Here is a 23,272-nt window from a genome sequence, read left to right on the forward strand (position 1 = left end):
AAATGATTTCAATCTAGATCATCCATAGAGTTAATATGTATACTTCCATAAAGTTGTATGGATGCCTTTTTTACAGTGTAATGCTGCAAGTATCAAGTTAAAAGTTTCTTCTCCATTATCCCTTTTAAAAATTCTCTCTTAAATCCAGAATCTTTTTTCTACTAGCTCCTATTTATCCTGAATATAGCTAGCTTCATATATATCTGTTTGCATGTTGTCTTCCTCATTAAACTGTAAGCTCCTTGAAGTAAGGATTGTCTTTTGCTTCTTTTTGTAACTCTAGTAGTTAACATAATGCCCAGTACATAGGTTAATAAATGCTTACTGACATGACTGATTGAAGTCATCACAGAAATAAATGTTCATGGAATGGTCAGAAAATGAAAAAGAAAGTTAAGAATTTGAAAACAAATTCTCGATTAACCAAAATACAAATAACTAGAACTCAGTTTAATAAACAAGTGTTTGCTATGTAGAAAGCATGCCACAATTTTTTTGAGGGGGGGAGGGGGCGGGAGGGGAAGAACCATAAGCAAACAAATATGAAAGTCAAACAAAAAATACCCCTTCTAAATAATCCCACTACCCTAACTCCAGATAAAAATTCTTATCACATGACCAAATTTAATTCCCAGCGTACAGTATGGGGACAATATGACTTGGGTATAATGTCCTACAAATATATAGACAATATATTTCAACAAAAACTAATGACCAGTGATTAGAAACAGCCCAAGTTCTCTATAAGAATGAAGAATTAAGAAAAGTGTATATATGAACAAGAGTAGGATAAGATGTGAGTATGTGGTAGAGGTAGGGGGGAGGAAGAGGAGAACAGAGGAGAAGATTAAGTGACAGCAAGGCAAGTTAATGATGAATAGCAGGGTTAGCAGGGATAGAAAATAAGAGATAAACACAAATACAGAACAATGAGCAGGAGAAGAATTTATTGGGAAAAAAAGTAGAGGTAGTAATCATTTATCACAAAGTCAAATTTTAAAAAAATTCAATCAAGAAAGAAATCTCAGCCATATTAATATTCTTTTATGGTTGTGTGTATGTAAAGACACATAAACATATCCGTGCCTGGAGGGGAAAAACAGAGAAAAGGGGGAAAAAAAGAATAAAATAAAACGTAGATAGCAGAGAACAAAAGAAAATCTATAATAAGGAAGCAAAGAAAAATGAACAGTTAACAATACAATGTCTTTTATTATTATATATACTTTCTTGAAATGGAAATTTATTGTTACATATTCTGAATCCTCCCTGATGTTCTGCTGGGCATATGACAATATTTTGGCTTTTCCTGCCCCATCTTTCTTACATAAATTCTACTTTGAGAAAAACCTTCAAAATCAGAATCAAAGCAAAAATACATTTTCTATTGAAATTACCTTTAAAAACCATTAATAGGATTTCCCTTCCATTCTAGGGGGTCAAATGCAGTAATTTTAAAAATGTAATCTAAAATAACCCCAAGAAAACATCATGCATTCTGATATCATTTTAAGGGGAAAAATTCTTACATTCAAAAAAAATAGTCAAAACAGGCTTATACCTAATGCAGCTTTAGCTGCTGCAGATGCTACCCGTGGATCCACCACAGATGCCAAAAATGCAACTGTACTCATCACTGGGTTTCCTGACTGACTGAAAGGGACAGGCTGATAAGCCAGGGGTCCAAGGGAGGCATCTGAGTTCTCAAGATAAGGATCCTCAATAGGAAGTCTCAGAAAGTGGAGAATGCACTCATCCTGAGTTCGACTCCCAACATGTTCTGATACTTTATTCCAATCATCTTTGTACATCTCGAGGGCCTGAAATAAAGAAAAGAGCTCTGTTTAAATCTGTATCAGCACTCATAAACAACAACAAACTGCACTATACTAAATCTATGACACGGTAAAAATGCTCTCTTTTTTACCCCATCTAGACAACAAGCTTTTCTTCTTTTGTTCCATTATAGCTGAAACTATACTACTCATGGCTTCCATTCTGAGCTTTGAGACCCAAGTTTTTTTAGATTCACAATCGGATAACTTCGTCAGCTTATCTTTAATGTGCATATACCCTTGCTACCATTTGATATTACTTTTGCTAATAACCCCTAAATTCTCTCTAATCTACAAATTTACATGAAAGTCCTTCAAAAATAGGAGGTGTCATGTTCCAAAACACTGGGACATTGTCTCTAGTACATAAGAATAAAATCTTTCTGCTAACTGTTCTCAAAAAATAGGACCTTTCCATTACAGTATAACATTTATGAAAATTGTTGTCACCATTATTTTCCCAATCATCATTGATGGTGCAAAATAATAGAGTTGGGATTAACAATCAATAAGGAGCAATAGTAGTAACAAGGATTTACAAACCACATTAAATGTATTATATTATTTGATCCTTATAACTACCTTGAGAGATAGATAGTATTTTCTACGTAACACGCAAATAAGTGTGATGAGGCAAAATTTAAAATTTTATTAACTAAAAATATGGTATTGTGATCCCTTCCCAAATCTTTAAATTCCTAGACTTTGTTCAAGATTGAACTGAAAACCCACCTACCAGAGGCCTTGCGGAATCATTTATGTGTAGTCTCTCCCATCATAATTAAGGTCCCTGAGGGCAGGGGCAATGCCTCTTGCCTTTCTTTATATTTCTAGCACCTTAAGAAAATTATTGAATCTATCAGAAACTTAGTTTCCCTATATGGAAAATGGGAGAGAGGGAGGAGAAAAGGGGAGAGAGAGGAAAAGAAGAAATAGGTAGAAGAAGAGGTATAAGAGAAATACTTCAGCTGATGTAAAAAAAAAAAAAAAAAAAACTAAAATTAAAATAATTAAAAGAGATGAACAGGAAAACTACACTGTGCCACCATTATTACTCAATATTGTTTTAGAAATGCTAACAATAGTAATAAGCAAAAGAAACTAAAGTAATCAGAATGGGAAATAAAGTAATAATTTTTAAAAATGTGATATGTAATATTTGCAAAATGCTAAAGATTCAACTATTAGTGGAAGAATTAATTTTAGCATAATAGCAGATATAAAATAATCCCACAAGAATTATTATGGTACATGACCTGAATACACATCAAAAAATTATGAAATTAGAATGAGATCAGATTCCTTTTATTGATAAAATCAGGGGAAAATATCAACAAAACAAATTAACGCAGTAAATACAGCTAGGATAAAATTTGTTGACTATAAATACCAAATTCAAGCTTACTCCACACTTAGATGAGATGGGATTCATCAATTTTGTTAGTTATGTTCATGTGGAAGATCATATACTTTGCCTCTAAATTCTCATGATCCTTGGTATTACTGTGCTGTTTCATCTGTTCACACAATTCTAGTAGTACTGTGCCATTCCACTGCTACTTCCTAGGAACTTCTAGATTGTGGAAAAATAACTGTATATCCTACTATAGTTATAAAACATACCTCAACTCTTTTCTAATAATTTTACAATGTAATCATTTACATTCAAGGTAATATAATCCATCCACACATTTCATAACTCATAATTGAATTTTGTGTTGTTGTGTCCCAAATAAGAGTGCATGCCCCATGAGAAAATAGATTTGTTTTGGAGTTTTTTGTATTTGTATTCTTGGCAAAGATATAAGATTCATTAAGGGCTCAGCATGTAGCAAGTTAAGTATCTCCATATGAGAAAGGTTTTTCCCTGTTTAGTTCCTTTCTCTAAAAAGAAGAGGAGACAGCACAGAAAAAGTGAGGATTTGGAGCCAAGATGGTAGAGTAAAGGAAGGAACCTGCCTAATCTCTTGCCCAAACCACTCATTCCTTTAAATAATGACCCTAAACCAATTTTAGAGCATCAGAAAATAAAGTGAGGGAAAAGTGATGGAAAGGTCTGAATGGTAGACACTGTTATATTTTTATTCCTATAGGATATTCTTTTTCCAATTTCTCATTTTCTTCCTTTTCATTTTCAAGATTAATCCAGAATAAAGTATTTATATAGCAATAATAGCACCGTTTTCAGAGTACTTAGTGCCAGGAACTGTGCCAAACAATTTCTACTCAAAAATATTTTTATTGGTTCTTTTTATAGTAGCACATAACAGCAAAATGGGGGTGCCCATCAACTGAAGAATAGCTAAACAAATTATGTTATATAAATGTATTGGAATAACACGGTACCATAAGATGTGATGATAGGGGTGATTTTGTAGCAATCTGTCAAGACCTATATAAAATGATGAAAAGTAAAGTAAATAGTATCTAGTGATTAATTTATTACAACAATGGTTAACACTATAAAGAAAAATAATTTGGGGGGTTGGGGTGGGGAGAGGGAAGCTGAGGCAAATCATGTCAAGTGACTTGCGCAGGTTCACACAGACAGGAAGTATTAAATGTCTGAGACCAAATTTGAACTCAGATCCTCCTGACTTCAGGGCTGGTGCTCTATCGACTTGCGCCACTTAGCTGCCTCCAAGAAAATCAATTTTGAAAAGCCTAAGAACCTTCATCAATGCAACAACCAACATGGATTCTACAAGACTAGTGATAAATAATATTTTCTTAGTTATTCTGAAAACAATTCTGTAAAGTGGGTAAAGGTTTTTTTTCTTTAAACTTTAAAATAGGAAAATTTTAAAAAGATTACAACCATTGCTTGTGTCCTCTTCCCTTTATTCTGCTACCTGATAAAGTAGCTAAATTTCTAGATTTGACTTTTTTTCCTCAGATCTACTAAGATTTATTTTTGCCAGACAACATATAACTGCTATGTGGGTTTTTTCTTCCATTTTTTTGAGTTGTTTGATGAGGGAAGAATGTAAGGGACAGATTTTAAATGGTTGTAAAAAATGAAAATAATAATAAAATTATCTTCATTCTGTACTTGGCAAAAGATTCATAACACAATAGATATTCAATATTCATAAATGACACAGAAAAATGGGAGGATTTTTTTGCAGGAGTCAAGTAAGGGTGGTCCCTGGGAAACAGCAGCAGTTATTTTTAAAGAAATATTTCTAATAATTTTACTTCTTTTTGTAGGAAACAGCTAAGTGTCACAATGGTAAGTAATAAATAAATATTGAGTGATTTTAAATAGATACATTTATTATCAAACAAACAAAATACATGTTCATACAACAACTGACTACAGAAAATAGGGTTTTATTTTTAATTTTTTTAAGGCTCATAACAATCTGAGGAAAGAAGACAGAGTAAATGTAAGAAGAACTTATTATTAATCCCATTTTACAGTTGAAGAACCAGAGACAACTAGCTTGAGTATCTTGTCCAGGCCATACATTTAGCATATGTATATGGCCTAAATTAAAAACAAGTCCTTTTGACTCCAGGCACCAGTCCTCTGTTACTAAATAATTTACTACCAATGTAGTAGTTGACTGTGATGCTGTTTTCAACTTCACTGAAGGTATATTGACAAAATCACTGAAAACAATGTGGAAAAAGCACACAGTCTTGCTTCACCCAATTGGTGACTGGGAAAGAAAGCATCTTTCATTATTCAGAATCTGTGGAAGCATGTGCCATTGTGCATAGTAATAAAGAACTTCTCCAAGCAATCAAATTTGACCAGGAGTTTCCACACGCCCTTATGACCCATAAGCATATAGCAAATGTTTTGATCCTAGCATTTCTATGGTAAATTGATAGCTGTTTAAAAGCGAACCAGGTTGATTAAGAGATAGCTTCTCTAGTAGCTCTTTAAAGCAAAAGCTGTTAGGAATGCTATCTGTTAGGGAGGCTGTAAAATATACCACTATAGGTTGGACTAGATTTTCTTCAGAGGTCAAAGTCAAAAGATGGATGCCCAATAATAAATAAAATTTTGCAACTTATTTTTAAAGAAAATCAGAAGTGAAGAGATTATGTTCTTCAAACAATAGACATATAGTAACAGAGATTAGTAAGAGATTTCTTTCTAGAAATTGATGAAATAAGAAATCTGGTTTAATTAACAGGGAAAAAAGAATAAATATTTTGTAGAGAACCTCACAACATCCTGCCTACTGGTAATGTTTCTCAGGAATTACATTAAAACGTGGAGAGGGCAAATAAAAGGATGTGTAGTAGTAAGTTAGCAATGAAGGAAAGATAACTTCTCTAGTCTTAGGAAGAGAAGAGCCTACAGAGAAATGGGTAAGAAAAGGGAAAAGAGGAAAAGGAAGAAGGTCTTACTTTCAAACTGTGGAAGGGGATCTGAGGAATATTCTTATTAGTGAAGAGATATGGGCAGAAAAGGGTGATGAGGAACACACTAGAATGAAGACTTGCAGGATGTGACAGTTGAAAGGTCTACTTATTTGGACAAGTACATGTGGGGAGAGTGGGAGAAGTACTGGTAGTCAACTGGTACCAAAGGGAGTAGAAAGGCAGGGACATAAATTTCCAAGCCAATGTAGGAAAAAAAACAGTCAACAAAAAAAGTTATACATCAAAGAGAGGATTCTGGGAAAATGGTGGAATAAGCCCCCAAAATACATATACCCTTTCACCCAGCAGTCCCACTACCAAGTCTATACTACCAAAGAGATCATAAAATGAAAAGGAACACATGTGCAAAAATGTTTGTGGCAGCCTTTTTTTGTGATAGCAAAGCACTGGAAATTGAGTAGATGCCCATCATTTGGGGAATGGCTGAATAAGTTATGATACATGAATGTTAACAATCAGCTGGATTTCATAGAGTCCTAGAGAAACTTACATGGACAGATACTAAATGAAGTGAGCAGAACCAAGAGAACGCAGGCAGTTTCAATAGACTTGGGATAGAAAGTGCCATCCACAGCTAGAAAGAGAACCATGGAGACTGAATATGGAGCAAAGCATAATATCTTATCTTTTTATTTGGTTTTTTCCCCTTTCTCATGGTTTTTTCTTTTTGATGTTTTTTTCCCCTTCCATACAGCATGATGAATATGGAAATATGTTTGGAAAAACTGCACATATTTCATCTTTATCAGATTTCTTGCCATCTTGGGGGGTGGGAGGAAGGGTGAAGGAGAAAAAGAAAAATTTGAAAGCCAAGGTTTTGCAAAGGGAATGTCAAAAACTATCTTTGCATATATTTGGAAAATTCAAGTACTATTAAAAAGAAAAAATATAGAAAACAAAAAATAAAATGAAGCAGAAACTGCACAACAGAGAACAAAAAATTTAGAAGGAAGAAAAGATGGGCAGTTCTGAATAAAATCTATTCTGTTATTATATACACTCTCATGAAATAGAAATTTATGGTTACATATTTTGTCTACATGTTCTGCTGTGCATGTGACAATGGTTTTTTCCCCTTTTTAAAAATTTCCTACTTATTTTAAATTAAAATAAATTTCTTTTTAAAAAGAGAGTTACAGATCAAGAGTGGCCTGCATAATCAGGGATATGATGGTGGAGGGACCCTATCAAGGGGAAGCTAGGTGGCAAACAGAAAAATAATTTCAGTATTTAAAATATAGTATTCAGCCTTCCCAAGGTAAGTATGCATGTGCACATAGACCTCTAACTTGTTTGCTAAGGGGAAATAATTTTTGTTCAAATGTCAGATCAAACTAATGCAGAAAAGCATTTTTATTTTAACATATTTGCATTGTAATATAGTAATATATTTTCATTTTTTATTTTAATATAGTAATATATTATATATTATATAATGAAGTAATCTGTTTAAAATCAGTAAGAACTTATTAAAATATTTTTCACATTTACCCATATAACTTAAGCTCAGTTTTCTCACCTATAATATGAGAATAATCAACTTCAGTGTTTCTTTTATAGAGTTATAAGGTTGAAATTAAGTGCCTTAATCAACATTAAGGAACTCTAGCATCGGCACTTACTAGCAATTTTTATTATATCAGTGTTTTCTATAAAAACATAAAATAACTTAAAAGTCAAAACAAATATGGGATGACCTAAAAAATATTCTAGATCGACATTCATATGTTTTAAGCCCTGGGTTAACAATGATGTTTATTTGTTTAAAGCTCGTTATTTAGAAATAATAATATATTCCAAGTGAAAAACTGTATTCTAAATGGTTTTAAATAAGTACATAAAAATATAAACATATAGAGAGAGACAGCAATGCATAAACACAGACATGAAAGATGCATCACACTATTGGGAAGTTTATTTTTGGTCCTGACTCATTCTATTATTCTTTCTACAACTTCAGATTCCTTTAATTACTACTAAGCAAAGTCTAAATAGAAAAGATGTTGCTGGTAAATAATTACATTGTGAAATCTTTTATTTTTTTTTTTGTTTCTGTAAAGTTACACCTATCAATTATATTGCATGTTTAAAATAGAAAATAATCATTTCCCAGATTTCAGCTGCCAGGTGAGGAAATACAATCACTGTAAAGGTTAAAGTATTAGGTTGCTATGCTTTTTTTCCTACAGATATAGGCAAAACATAAAAAGTAGCTCTATCATTCCTATTTCACAATCTCCATTTATTATAATTTAATTCTAGAAGAAAATCCGTCTGCATCAAGAAAAAGAAAGCTGTTAAATTATACCAATCAAATAGACAATGAATTTTAAGTCATTTTCTTTGGATATATATCAAAAGAATAGACAAAAGATTCTTGAAAAGTAGTGGAGTAGTTCAGTAAATTTCAAGCTCTCCAGATTTCCCCTCACAGAGACCAAAGAGTGGTGAAAAGTCAAGATGACTTGAGGAAGAACAGGGGTCTTTCTGGTACAAGATTGGAAGAAGCTCCAAAGACAGATGCCCAATCTGGAGATTAGCCAGTGTGAAGTACAACACTTCTGAGCTTGCTATTCCACAGAAACAGCAAGTGGAGAACCCTAGGACTAGCCAGGTTTGGTGGAAGCCTCAGCAGAAACCACAGAAACCATCACCCACCAGACTGCATACAAAGTTGCATCTGAATCAAGGAAGACTAAGGGAACCTTAGCTGATTAGGAACATCAGGCCTAGCTGTATTGCAAAGATGCTGCCCTGGTGGAGAAGGAACCAGAAGCACAGAGGCAGGGACTCTGCTGGCTGTGGTACTTGCCTTAAAGTGGAGCTTTTGGTTTGGGGTACCAAATCAGAGGAGAGAGCTGAAGTTAAGTTAGAGGCACCATTCCCCGCCCCTCAACAATAGGTGCTTAAAAAAACACTTCTCATTAAAAAAAAGAAAAACTGACAAAAAGCAAAGACCCTAATCGTAGAAACTGACTACAGAAACAGGGAAGACCAGGGTTCATCTTCAGAGGAAGACAGTGAGGTTTAAAAAAAAAAAAAAAAAAAGTCCCTTCTAGCCCCAAGAGTAATATTAAATGGCTCCTTACCCAGAAAAAATATACAGAAGTACTCAAACAAAGAATTTAAAAATCAAATTGAAGGGAAGGAGGGAGAGAGAAAGGAAGAGAAGGGGAGAGAGAGGGAGAGGGAGGGAAAGAGGGAAGGAGAGAGGGAAAGAGGGATGGGGAGAGGAAGGGAGAGAAAGAGAAGGAGGGAGGGAGACAAAGAGAGGGAGGGAGGGAAAGAGAGAGAGGGAAGGAAGGGGAGAGAGAGAGAAAAAGAAAAAAAAAAGCCATCAAAAAAAAAAAAAAAGATTATGGGAGGGAAAAGTTAACTAATTAGAAAAGAAACTAAAATCTTAAAGATGAAAATAACTGTTGGAAATTAAAAGTGGGCAAGGGGAAGCCACTGAAAATATAAGAGACCAACAAATAACAAAAAAATATAAAGAATGAAAAAACCAAAATGTGAAACATAAGAAAAAAAATACAACTGGAAAACAGATCAAAAAGAGAAAAAATAATAATCAACATTACCTGGAAGCTGTAACTAGTAAAAGAATCTTGACACAATAATGTAAGAAATAATTTTCCTGGACTGATAGAACATAAAAGAAAAGTAGAAATAGAAAAAAAAAAATCCATCAATTACCGCCTCAAAGAGATCCTTTGTGAAAAACAAATAGGAATATTATTGCCAAAAGTTTTGAAACTCCCAGATCAAAGAGAAAATTGTGCAAGAAAAGAAAAAAAGATTCAAACATGTTGAAGCTACAATTACAATTGTATAGGATTTATCAACAGCCAAAATAAAAGACCACGGATCCTGAGAACATATATACTGACATTCAAAAGAACTAGATCTGTAGCCAAAAATATCATATTTAGCAAAATTATCCATAATATTGAATGGAAAAAAAGGGACATTTGACATTTTCAAAACTTTCTTTTAACCAAACCCTAACTCAATAAACAATTTAACATATAAGAACCAATATCAAAGGCCAATTTCAAGGAATTTAACATGGACATATTATTTATGTTTTTTACCAGGAAATGTATGCCATATGTTTAAGACTGACATCAATAACTTAAACTGTCAGTTTAAGACTGACATCAATAAGCTCAAAACAAAGATTGGAACAGAGATGAATAAGTGTGACCTAATTCTAAAAAGCAAAACTACTTAGAAAAAGATAAAACTAAAGTAATTATGTTACAGAAATGAGGTAAAGAGGAAGAATAGACACAAAGGAATTAGAAGGGAGAGGAGGGTTAGCATGGGGAAGGTTCATTATTCTGAACACTTACATTAGAAATGAGTTAAACAGGCAACACTATACACACACACACACACACACACACACTATGAAGGGTATAGCATCCTCCAGAATCTATAAAGAAATAAGAGAAGGATGGATGGATGAGGAGGTGAGGGGTGAGGGAAGAAGAAAAGGGAGAGTTCCAAGGGTCCAATTAATATTATTAATATTAAATAATATTAAGGGCATTTAAGAAGAGTTATCAGAGATAGGAAGAAGAGATATATACAAACACTACAACAAGAATCAGAAATAGAATAAGGGAGAAAAAGTAATACTAGTAATCACTGAATCTTAAGTTTGACTTTGTCTAAGATCAATCAAAAGAGAAACCTACATGTGTGAGCTATACTAATATTGTTTCCCAGATAGATAAATGCCTAAAAATAGGCAAATATATGTTTCTGAGTATATGCAGATAAATATATGCATGTTATTCTATGTATGTATGTATATAGCTATATTTAAGAGTAGGTCTGTGGGTGGATATTTAAGTGTATGTGGGCAGGGGTATTTGTGTACACATGGGTACATACATATGTATATATAGATGTATAAATATATCTGTGCTTTACTATAGCCTGCTTAGGGAAGGTGAAAGGATGAAAGGGGAAAAAATACAGTTTTAAAAGTAAGTAAATGGCAGAAAATAAAAGAACAACCTACAAAACAAGCATAGAAAAGATGGACACTCATGAATACAATACCCTTGGTTAATATAATTCTATTATTATATATCCTTTCTTGAACAATTATTTATTATTATATATTTTGAATCTCCCTGTTGTTCTGCTGGATACAAGGTAATGCTCGGTTTTGGTTTTCTTTTCTGTTTCTCTTTTTTAAAAATAAAATTGCTCAGAAAAACTTTTAAAAAGAAAAAACAAAAGATAATAGCCATCTACTAGAAATGCTTAACTACAACTGCATCTCTTCTCACTACTAATTCGAACACAATTCCATAAAGTTACTCTAACAGTCCACATGATGAGTATTCTAAACTTTGTCATAGGGCACTCACCCATTTTACAAATGATGTTTGTGAAGAAATTAAAGTAGTCAAATGAAGAATGACAAGTATTCAAATTTTTTGAAAATCTTTTTTTCCCCCCATAAAGAAAGTCAGTGTTATTTTTCCTACATAGAAACCATAAGCAGTCTTATAGGCAAGAGGTAAAATTTAAGAAGAGAAAAAAATTGTGGTTCTCAGTTAAGAAGACCACCCGGCTTCCTCATAATCTTTATTATAAGGACTAAAATATTTGGATTATTAATTTCACAAAGCTATTAAAGAAAGATGATGTATAAATAGCAAATTGCAATGTAAATATAAATTATTACTAAAGAGGAAATTAGCAAGCAGATAAGTTTGAAAATAACAGAAAAAGAAGCAAAATTTCTACATTACTCACAAAAGAGAGCATTAAGGAACAGCCACAAAAGCAGGAAGAAAAGTAAAGAGAAGATGAAGGTATAGAGTGAGGAAAGAAGAGCCTCAAGTGAGATGGACTGCTAAATTCCAAGGATAGCGCTCCTTTTTCAGAAATGATGAACACTTGAAAAATGTTACATTCTTTTCTCTTTACAATAGCAAAATTAACCAGTAGAATTATGTTGCATTTTATATTTCTATAAGAATAGCTTTTTATTTGTCAAAATACATGCAAAGATAAGTTTTCCACATTCACCCTTGCAAAATCTAGTTTCCAAATTTTTCTTCCTCCTTCCCGTTTTCCCCCTGACAATAAGTAATCCAATAAAAGTTAAACATGAGCAATTCTTCTAAATATATTGCCACATTTATCACGCTGCACAAGAAAAGTTAGATCAAAAAGGAAAATATGAAAGAGAAAAAAAAACAAGGAATTTGATGCTCAGAACAAAGAATATCTATGTAATTCATACATTGTGTATTAACTGCCTTTTGGAGGTAAGGTTGATTATACAGGCTTTTTTTAATTGATTCTGTATCCAAGAATCACCAGAGGTTTGCTAAAAACTACTTTTTGCTATCAAAAGGCCTAAATGAAGGTTTTTATTATCCTAGATTGCTTTAATAAGAGGAAAATGGTGGGTGTAAACACTATTTAATTTTAGTGTTACTGCTATGCTAAAAATGAGGGCTCTGTTTTGATAAGTGAAAAGCTGTATGATCTGTTTACTAACCCTTAATCTAGACTGAATTTTAAATTCGGTCAATGACACTCATTCATCACAACCCAGAATTAGAAATTCTTATATTAATGAGGAGAAAAAAAACAACTTAAGATTCTAAGTCAACATTATAAAAGTCAACCTCACACATTTAACAAAAACAGTTACCAGCTTGTCATTTAAACCAAAGAGACTTGTTAGAAAACTACTCACCTCTAAAAGCAGCAGTGTCTCCTGTTCAGTCCACTCTCTTCCAGCACTGGCTCCTTTACTCTTTATTAGGGAGGAAAAAGAAATCAGTTATGATTTGATTTTTTTTAAAGTACCCAAAGGCAATCGTTTTAAGAAACACAATTCCAAAAAAAGACAATGCTACTTTAAACAAGTATCACACTATGTTGTGGGTCTGAATTTAAACATTTCAGCTTAAGAATTCAGAAGAAAAGTGTATGAACATATTATAAATCAATAGTTATTGAAAAAAAAATTTTTTTTTTGGGCTGAGGCAATTGGGGTTAAGTGACTTGCCCAGGGTGACACAGTGAGGAAGTGTCATGTCTGAGACCAGGTTTGAACTCAGGTCCTCCTAACTTCAGGGCTGGTGCTCTATCCACTGCACCAGCTGTCCATAGTCATTCAATTTTAAAGTGATATAGGATATAAAAAAAATTATTCTCTAGAAAAACAGGCAACAGTGGAGCAGACTTCAAAAGAATACACAATGCAGAAACTTCCAATAATAAATCAATGAAATGTGAGAAAAACCTGTCAAATCTTAAATCGATTATATATAACAATCAGTCTTATATGTACAGTAAAATACCAGGCCTTTAGTATCTCAAAGTAACAACATGCTGAAATCTTATCATTAAGAGATTCTTAGATCATATAGTGCAACTTTTGAACAAATGCTATCACAAGTAAAATATACTTAATTAGTGGTTATTGAATTAGAATCCAATGACGCTAATTTAGAAACCTGACTTTACTATTATAAAATGGCACAAATTAGGTGTAAGAAAATTTCCACTTTTGTCATAAAGAAGCCAGTTTTCTTGATGTTTACCTATCAAATATTTCTTCCTCCTAATCACATGGTGATTTGTAATATGCTTACATCAAAATTATCACTTCAGTTTTTTCCTCTACAAGGCAGGAATACCAGAGATCAAATGGTGCCTCTGATCCTTACCATTTACATAACCCTAGACAGGATACAACTAAGAAAACCCCCTATAAAACTTATCTCTTAAGTCAAAAAGGTTATTATCTTTTTTGTTGAAGAACATTCACATTTTAAGAGTTGGAAAAAAATTACAGATTCTTCATATGTTTATGCATTCTCATTCTACTGATCCTCATCTAAAAAAATTATTTCAACCATGTAAACTACAGTTCATAAATTTCCTCAAATGCATATCTTGATAACATACAATACCACAAAACTACACTAATCCTTGAATAGTCTATACCTTTTGAATGAATTATGTCATAAACAACCACATTCTAGTAATGAATCATATCTCACCAATTGTAAACAATACTCATGCAGCTGAATTGTCTCATTTTGTTGTTACGCTCCCTAGTTACATATTAATGATATTTTTGCTCAAATATATCTGAGAATTAGAATCCGATTATCCTTCCTGAATATTGTTTCGGGAGCATTTCTGGTTTTTCTTATAGCTCAGTCATTTCAGCCATGCTGACTCTTCATAATCCCATTTGGGATTTTCTTGACAAAGATAATGAATTTAATGATTTTCCATTTCCTTCTTCAGATGAGGAAACGGAAGAAAACGGGTTTAAGTTGCTTGCCTGGATCACACATCAAGAAAATATCTGAAGCCACATTTGAACTCAGATCATCTGACTCCTGGCTGAGTGCTCTATCCAGTGTGTCATCTAGCCAGCTTTATTGCTGGTTCTATCTACAGTTATATTTCTAGCGCTGTCTTTGGTAGCTTCCATGCGAGAAAAATCTCGGAGAAGTCACATAACCAGTTTAGGCCTTACTTCGCTTGACTGGACAAAATTCTTTCCAAGGTCTTTTGTATCTCTAAATCTATAATGATAAAATAAAGGTCCTATGTAAAAGAAAAATCAAACACTGATGAAATGTCATCAATTGGTTACCTTTCAAAAAATCTATGCATAAGGAACTTCTTCAATGCAAACACTTATTTTTTTTTTTATCTTTTTTTTTTTTTAATTTAATAGCCTTTTATTTACAGGATATATACATGGGTAACTTTACAGCATTAACAATTGCCAAACCTCTTGTTCCAATTTTTCACCTCTTACCCCCCCACCCCCTCCCCTAAATGGCAGGATGACCAGTAGATGTTAAATATATTAAAATATAACTTAGATACACAATAAGTATACATGACCAAAACATTATTTTGCTGTACAAAAAGAATCAGACTCTGAATTATTGTACAATTAGCTTGTGAAGGAAATCAAAAATGCAGGTGAATGCAAACACTTATTAACAAAATACTATCCTAAGTGACAGAAACAAAGATAAATTTAGAAAAGTACTTGACTTCAAGAAGCTTCAATTTTAGCAAAATAGGGACCACACAAATCTCTAGTTATAATCGGGTCAATTCTAGTCTCTCTTAGGCTTCACATGTCAACAAGTGCCTACTTGTCAATAAGACACTTTTAACTAGACTTCTTGGAGACATCTAAAAACACAATGTGTCTGAAACAGAATTTAGTAACTTTTCCCCTTAACTCTCTCATTCCAATCTTCTCTAAAGTAGAAGGTATCACCACTATCTTCCAAGTTCGTAATCTTGAAAGTCTCTCTAGCCTCATTCCTCTCTCGCATACCACATATTCTCGCATGCCTCCATTCAGCTGCCAAATCTTAAGTATTTCCCCAATCACACTATGACACTGGCACCAACCTTTTCTCTTCACTCTCACAACTACCACATCAGTACATCCCCTTTTACAACATCGCAATAGTCAAATGTTCTCTTGGCAGATTATACTGCACACAGCTGCTCCTTTCCAAAATACTCCATGAACACACACACACACACACACACACACACACACACAACCTTTTCTCTCAATCCCAAAGTGCTAATATATGTTAATCATATGTTTAAAAAATGTACAGAAAGACAATGAAAAATGTTAACTGAGTACAACCTCTGAAAGATTAGTATCCTGAAATTTGGTTTTTGATCCAAGAGAGATTAAATCTGTTATTTTCTCGCACTTTGTCTTACAGGTTCTTATTATCTCAGAAATCACTCAATTCAATCCACACATACCAATTTCAGAATTGATTGCCAATTACACAGAGGTTTAAAAAAAATTCTCAATAATGTACAGTTAAATAGAATTTAACTGAATTGAATTCTCAACAAGTTTAAAGTATATCTGAGAACTGATATATAAAAGTTATTTCCTGAATGCTCTAACCTTCACTGGTAGTTCAAGCAAATTAGATAAAACTGTGCCTTTCTCATGCTGTAAACATTGCATGCATATATAGATATGGAATACACTTCAAAATATAATTTAAAGATAATTGGAATAAAAAAGGACAAAGTATTATTAAGATTGTTATTAAAAATTAAACTCTTACTTTTGCTAAGGTTTTCTTAGAGTAAATGTCTGTGCGGAGACCAAAGTTCTGTAAGTCAGTAGGCTTCTCCTTATTTTTCTCAGGAAAATTCAACATCTGCTGAGCAGCAGGGACCTGCAAACACAATAAATGCAAAAAATCATACTAAACATCTCACAATAAAAGTCCAAGCATGATAAAGTATTATTTAATTCAAATAATGAAACCATTCTTATAGTCTGACCCCACCCCTAAATTCCCAACAACAAAAAAGCAAGAGCTATTGAATCTCAAGTAACATTCTTATTCCTCAAGACAAATATGTAACAATAAATCTGCAAAATTTAATATACACAAAACTCAAATGTTTGGCATTCTGCGGAATGACAATGCTAATGTTCTTTCCTAAGATTCCAATGTCTCTATCAATTTACAAACTCTCAAGACTGCCTACTTCACAACAGTTGAAAATTTATAATTTTATATCAAGAGTAGGAAAATTGTCAGTTAGGAAGTTAATATTTGGTGAAATACTTTTTCACTAGCTTTCACTGATTTTTTAATGGTGAAATAAAATATTTAATAGTGAACAAAATATTAATACGAGCTAAAAAAGGAATGGAATCTGGGAAGGGATTCCCCCCCCCCCCCAATTATCTATAGTACACACACACAAAAAAAATCACTGTATCAACAAAGACTGAATCCTGTTGTATTATACACATAATGAAATTCTAATTTAAGAAAATAGTTCCAAACTTTCACCCTGTCTCCAAAGGATCTGAGTGCCATTTACCTGAGGTGTTCTGAGATGGAGAGGCACTAGCCCAGAAGGGGTATCAGCTAGCACATTAAAGTGAGGAGTTGGAGGAGGTCCCATTGCCATAGGTCTACTTTCTGGATCAACTTGGTAATTAACAAGCCCCCACTGTTCTAGAAAAGCATGAACCCTGAAAAATAACAGTAAGAGTTAAATCTTAATAAAGTAAAAGGAACAACAGGTGAGTTCCATTTAACATTTTTTTGCTTCAATTATAAGTAATGAAACTATTTTACTCAAAAGGAAAAAAACACATATTTGCCTAGGTATTTGGAGGAAAAAACTGCATGCCGAGGCAAGGTATTGAAATTATGGCTAAGAAATGGTATTTTAGCCAATTTTTTTTTTCCTTTGCTATCTAAATGGTACTACTATGGTTTTTATGGATAAAAGCATAAAGAAAATCCAAGCCACGCACCAAATAATAGACATAGGAAATAACAAAACCCAATTTAATAAAAAGAATATATTTAAAATGAGACCCAATAGAATTGAAATATACTTGGGTCCGAAACAGATGGTTTACCTCATAACAGCACAAACATCTCCTGTCAAATTCCGCCTACAAGCAGTGCTGGTCAAATATTCTTGAGGGTTTAAGCGATATGTGTCAATCATGAAATTACGGTATGCCAAATATCTAGAGAGACAGAGAGCAAAACACATATTAATCAAGATGAGCATTCAGGTCAGGGATGGGGAAGACACAGATCAGACACAAAGATTTCCAAGTAAATATTGTGAGATTTTTTTACCCCATCCTTATCAGAGTAGTTCCTTAATAAGGATATTTATAGATAAAATTTCTTGTGCTTAATAACAATCACTTTTATTGTTAGCTTAATAATTAACTTAACTTAATAATTAACAGAGTTAATTAAGTGTTAACTTAATAATTAACAGAGGATAAAGAATCTTTATTCTCTACCTTTGCTAGGAGAGTTCCTAGGGAACAAATTATTATGAAAGACCAGGAAAGTTAAACAAAAGAAATATTTTGAATCCAAATTAAATGTTCTTATTTGAGAAGAATAGATTCAGCATAAAATAAAATAATCAAGAATGCAAAATATATTTTGTTCCTGATAACCTATATTGAAGACATATAAATTAGAGATGGCTAAAGTTTTCTTATACAACGTCACTGTAACAGTCACTGTAACAATGTAACTGTAAACAGTGTAAGTTTAACCCTATGGCTGGGAGTTGAACTCAAGTGTAGGATGAATGAACTACAAACTGGCATAAGCCACAAGTAACTGCCACATGGTTGCTTAGAAGTCTAAATACTCTGAGTTGGTAAACTTAACAATTACAAATTGATTTGCTTTACAATGTGATACTCGAGTTTGTGTCTAAACCATGTTTCTCTAATGTGCACAGAAAAACCTGAACAGCAATATATAGACAAAGTAATCTAAATAATACTAATATTCTTCTCCCGTCCTGTATATGAAATTTGAAAATTTATAATTATGTCCAACTTAGTAATAAAGATATAAAAGGTGATAAATATCTGAATACAAACAGAGAAAAAAACCCATAAATAATGCTACCTAAGCCTGTTTTTGGTTCGAAGAGAACATGTGCATTATTTTGTCATTATAAAGCTGGAAATTTGCACTGACATTTTAAAATATTTTATCACTGACAAATTTTTATTATTAACAATATTTACTGTTGCAGTCATTTTATCATGGGTCACACTGCACAAAACAGAACTCCATAAACCTTTATTGTACACTATGCACATCCAAGATTGACATACTAATAAAATCAGTTGTTAACAGACAACAAATGGGAAAATACCCATAGAATTAGGAATTCAAGAAAAGCATTGTTATACCAAATGGAAGAATGAAACAACTTATATATTTAAGGAGGCATATTAATATGGAAGGCATATATCAGCTACAATCAACAACTATATGCCATCCTTAAGTTAATTCACATATGTTCTATGAAACCTCCAGGGGCACTTCAATTTTTTTTTTAATTTTTTTTTTTTGGCACTTTAATTTAAATCAGATAAAAGCTAACTAGAGAGAATAACAAAATATATCTTGCATTTAATCAATATGATCAAGAGGTGGAGATGCAAAGAATTAAAAGGTGGTAAAGAGAACAAAACTTGCCACCCTGGGCCTTTATGAAAACGTCAACAATACACAGAAAGATTCTGTAGCACTTCTTCATTTTTGTACTTATTGCAAACAAAATCAAACATGTTTTGAGTAAAGTTTGGATAAAAGATAAAATATATAGACTAGAAACACAAAAACCAATTACCCAGATGAGCTTGTTACAAAATAACAAATAATGTACTAATTCTTACATAAAATACAAAGTTTTTGACTCCACTCAAATGTCTCCAAACAGATGAAATATTTAGAGTCTAAAATTCACTTACATTTCTGGAGTTTTAGATTTGTTTTTTCCATTGAAAAATTCAGGAAGAGCACGACGTTCTATTACATGAATACTGAAAGAAAAAGAAACGTGCTATCAATATGATTCAATGCAAACAGGCTTACAAATGTTACTTCACAGAGTTCATAGGTCTTAAATGTTCTTTGTAAAATTTTATAAGTGAATCCACTGTCAGACTGTTGGAATCCTAACAGTGTTAATATGATTGATCTGATCCTACAAGGAGATGTTATGGGCCAGAACTTGAAACAAGGTACGAAGTGGAATTGAGGAGACGATGTTTAAATCTACTTTAGAATTGATTTAATCCTACAACAAATAATGGTTTCCCAGTGATATAATGATTGTTGTGTACTCAGTGTATAGCATATAAACAAGAAGCTCTGAGGGCCAGGGACAGAAGCCCACTCTGGGAGGCAGAGACAGATTCATTCCATATTCCACCTTTGTGCTGGCTGGAGACATTCAGAGGGAGCTAGGGGCTGAAGCTCAAGACTTTGAAGGACACAATAAAGGACTGGATTTTAACTTCTGGCTGTGTATGGAGTGATTATTATGTTGAACTGAAACTAAGGCTGCCTCCAGAAAACCTCCCCAAGAAACCTGCTCTCCCAGAGAATGATCATATTATAGAAAAACTCTACATCAGACAATTATTTAAATATTCAGAACTCCAAATGTTCTACATATGATTCATAAGTATACCTTAATAGTAAATAACCATTAAAGTTAAAAAAAAATTGAGTTCTTCTATCCTAGATATTACTAACAGTTTACTTTCTAATTTTGTATCAAATCATTTCAATTCAAAATTAGTCATAGAAAGATGGGTTTTCATTTCATTAGGAAGTTTCTAAAACTTTCACTTCATTATTTCAGTCACATAAATTCCTCACTATTCATCAATAGAAAGCAATGGAATGAGAAGGGGAAATGGCACACCTGGCTTTTTGTTTTTGGACACCACGCCTCCTCTCCCAATTTCATAAAAATAAGGATTACTTAACAGAATTTTAAGTCATTAATCCTAAAGTCTAATAGCAAAGGGAACAACAATGACTGGCTTATTGGCATAGAAAATAGGTTATCTGAGGAAAATCACAGGCTTATCTACTCCAATTGTCTATTCCAATGTATAAATCTCTTTTACAATATCCTTGACCTTGATGATCAGTCCCTTCATAGAATGGAAAGAGCTGTTCTTTCAGAATTCTGAAAATGATATATTTAGTATCCCTTATGGTTACTTGACCCTATCAAATTTGCATTTCACTAAATAGTTTCTCTTTTTTGTTAAGAATCAGGTAGCACTTCTTTTACTTTCTTCTAATTCAGAGAGAGAAAACTGTCACTGAAACAAAAATTCTTCATATTTTGCCTTCATCAGTAAAATATCTTAAAATAGACATTTGGACAATCTCCCATCACAACTACATCCTGTCCCTATGTATCATATGTAGAAGGAAATAATTTGTCTCCTTATCTGGTCATGCTGATAAAAAACAAAAATATAGAAAAAAAAATAATAATACTCAATGTGTAAGCAAGAAGGGGTTAATAATCTAATTCAAAGAGACTTGTTATTATTAGTTGACAGCAAGGCAATGAATTTTTTCAATTATACCAGGTTTTTTCAATTAATTCAACAAATTATAATCTGCATTGCTGAAAACAACCGACAATGAAATCATTTACTACTAAAATACTAAGTTGTAGCTAAATCTTAAAATTTTAATTAATTTTGTCAGTTCCATTTTCCTTGCTATGGGGTTATTTAGTGCCTGGTATTAACAAATCTTAAGGATTTACTAAATGCAAGCCACTTTAAATTTCAAGACAATCTATGTAACAAAGAACATCTATACTAACCAGCCTAGAAAATTTCAACTTTTTACAGACTCTCTTGATCTACCCTTCCCTATTCTTCATTCACACATTTACCATGCTTGTTTTAGGTGCTTATCAATTCTTGAAAGATTACCTCTAACAAATTACTTCTTGATAGCCTTGCTTTCAAATTCACCCTGATTCATCTTCCACATAGCTCCATGCTAGCTTATTCCCAAGGCAGCCCTTCCGTAAGCATAAAACAAGATGCCCATTTATTAGCCTAACTTTTAAGGCCCTTTTTCTTTGCACCACTCCACTTAGAAAACAACAAATTCCAGACTAATTAGAGCACTAGATCTTTCCACAACTCAAAATTCCATCTACTGTTTTTTTGTTTTGTTTTGTTTTTTGGCTGCAGCAATTGGAGTTAAGTGATTGCCCAGGGTGACACAAATTAGGAAGTATTAAGTGTCTGAGACCAGATTTGAATTTAGGTCCTCCTGACTTTAGGACTGGTGCTCTATCCACTACCTCAGCTAGCTGTCCATCTCCATCTACTTCTAACATTAACGCAAGCCATCACTCCTTGAACACACACAGCAGAGGATGGATTAACGTACTAAACTTGAAAACAAACAGGCCCTTAGCACCAATTCTAGTTTAGACACTTGATAACTATAATCTTGAATTAATCACTACCCTATCTTGAGAATCTGTTTCCTCAAAAGTAAAATGGGGGAAATCGTCACTAAAATAATTAATAACTAACAAGGACATTGTAAGGATCAAAAATCGTAAGTGTACATATAACTTCGCCAAATTTCAAATGTGATATTAAGATAATTATCATCAAAACATTTTTATAAAGTGCCAGTTTTGTGAACCTTTTTATCAATTCCCCTTATTATGAATGCTCTCTTCCATTTCAGTTTGCTGAGAACTATGTTCATCTGTTTATAGTATATGTAACATAGAATCTAAGTGCTTACAAGTCAGAAATTAATTCAAATGTGTCTCAGCAGTCAGTGACTGAATAGTGTCTCTCACATAGCAGATACCTTAAAATGTTTGAAGAACTGACCTGATTCCAAAATTCAGGAAAATCATTCTTCCCTTCAATCTGCTCCAAAATTTTCAGAAGCTTTATAGGCAACACAGAAATGTTCAAATTTTATGGCCATAAACATAGTGGCCGAAATCGTTTGGGCAAAGTACATAATTACTCAAGATGGAACAAAACAGGCAGTTTAAATTGCAATTTCTAGATGAAATTAGTTTCATTACCTAAAAATGAAACTTCACATTTAACAAAATTTTTTCACAACTAGTTTGTAGGATAAATAAGCATGGGCCTTTCTTGCATCTATTAAAGACAATCCAGTTTGAATTTTTTTTTTTATTTTTAATGTGATTACTTTTGGTTTTTTAATGAACCACCTTCTTTGAATTCCTGACATAAATCAAACCTGATTATACTGAATGATTTTTTGGATTAAATGATTTAATCTTAAATCTGGATTATATTGAAAAATATTAAAATTGCTATTCATAAATGATAGTGATCTATTTGACTCATCTCATATAGTGGACCTGATTTGTTTCACATAAGGAGTCTTGGTAGGGTATATTCTTCTTTGTGGAATTTTTTGTGAGAATTATATTTGTAATAAAATTACTGTTAATATTCAATAGAATTCAACAGAATGTTACCAAAAATCATCTGGACAAGGAATTTTGATATGCTCAATCCTTGTAAACAATTCAAAAATATATATATTTTTTTAATTCTCAGTTTTACGGTTATATGATAAGTTCTGATAATTCTAATATTTCTCAAAGCACTTTTTTTA

At 32.7% G+C, this 23,272-nt stretch overlaps 1 protein-coding gene across 2 annotated transcripts in view; it reads right to left on the reverse strand.

Moving 5' to 3' along the window:
- The window catches only part of SMARCC1 (SWI/SNF related, matrix associated, actin dependent regulator of chromatin subfamily c member 1), a 158,527-nt gene that overhangs the window by 66,517 nt on the left and 68,738 nt on the right, over positions 1–23,272 (reverse strand). For both annotated transcript variants that reach the window (XM_031960825.1, XM_031960832.1), the window contains exons 15-20: positions 19,573–19,644; positions 17,689–17,802; positions 17,139–17,292; positions 16,364–16,477; positions 12,967–13,026; positions 1,562–1,820 (exon numbers count right to left, since the gene is read on the reverse strand). In XM_031960825.1, coding sequence (XP_031816685.1) covers positions 1,562–1,820; positions 12,967–13,026; positions 16,364–16,477; positions 17,139–17,292; positions 17,689–17,802; positions 19,573–19,644 — 773 coding nt within the window. The remainder of the gene's footprint in view (positions 1–1,561; positions 1,821–12,966; positions 13,027–16,363; positions 16,478–17,138; positions 17,293–17,688; positions 17,803–19,572; positions 19,645–23,272) is intronic.

This window comes from Sarcophilus harrisii, chromosome 1 (genome assembly GCF_902635505.1).
Source record: "Sarcophilus harrisii chromosome 1, mSarHar1.11, whole genome shotgun sequence".
Classification (NCBI taxonomy): domain Eukaryota; kingdom Metazoa; phylum Chordata; class Mammalia; order Dasyuromorphia; family Dasyuridae; genus Sarcophilus; species Sarcophilus harrisii.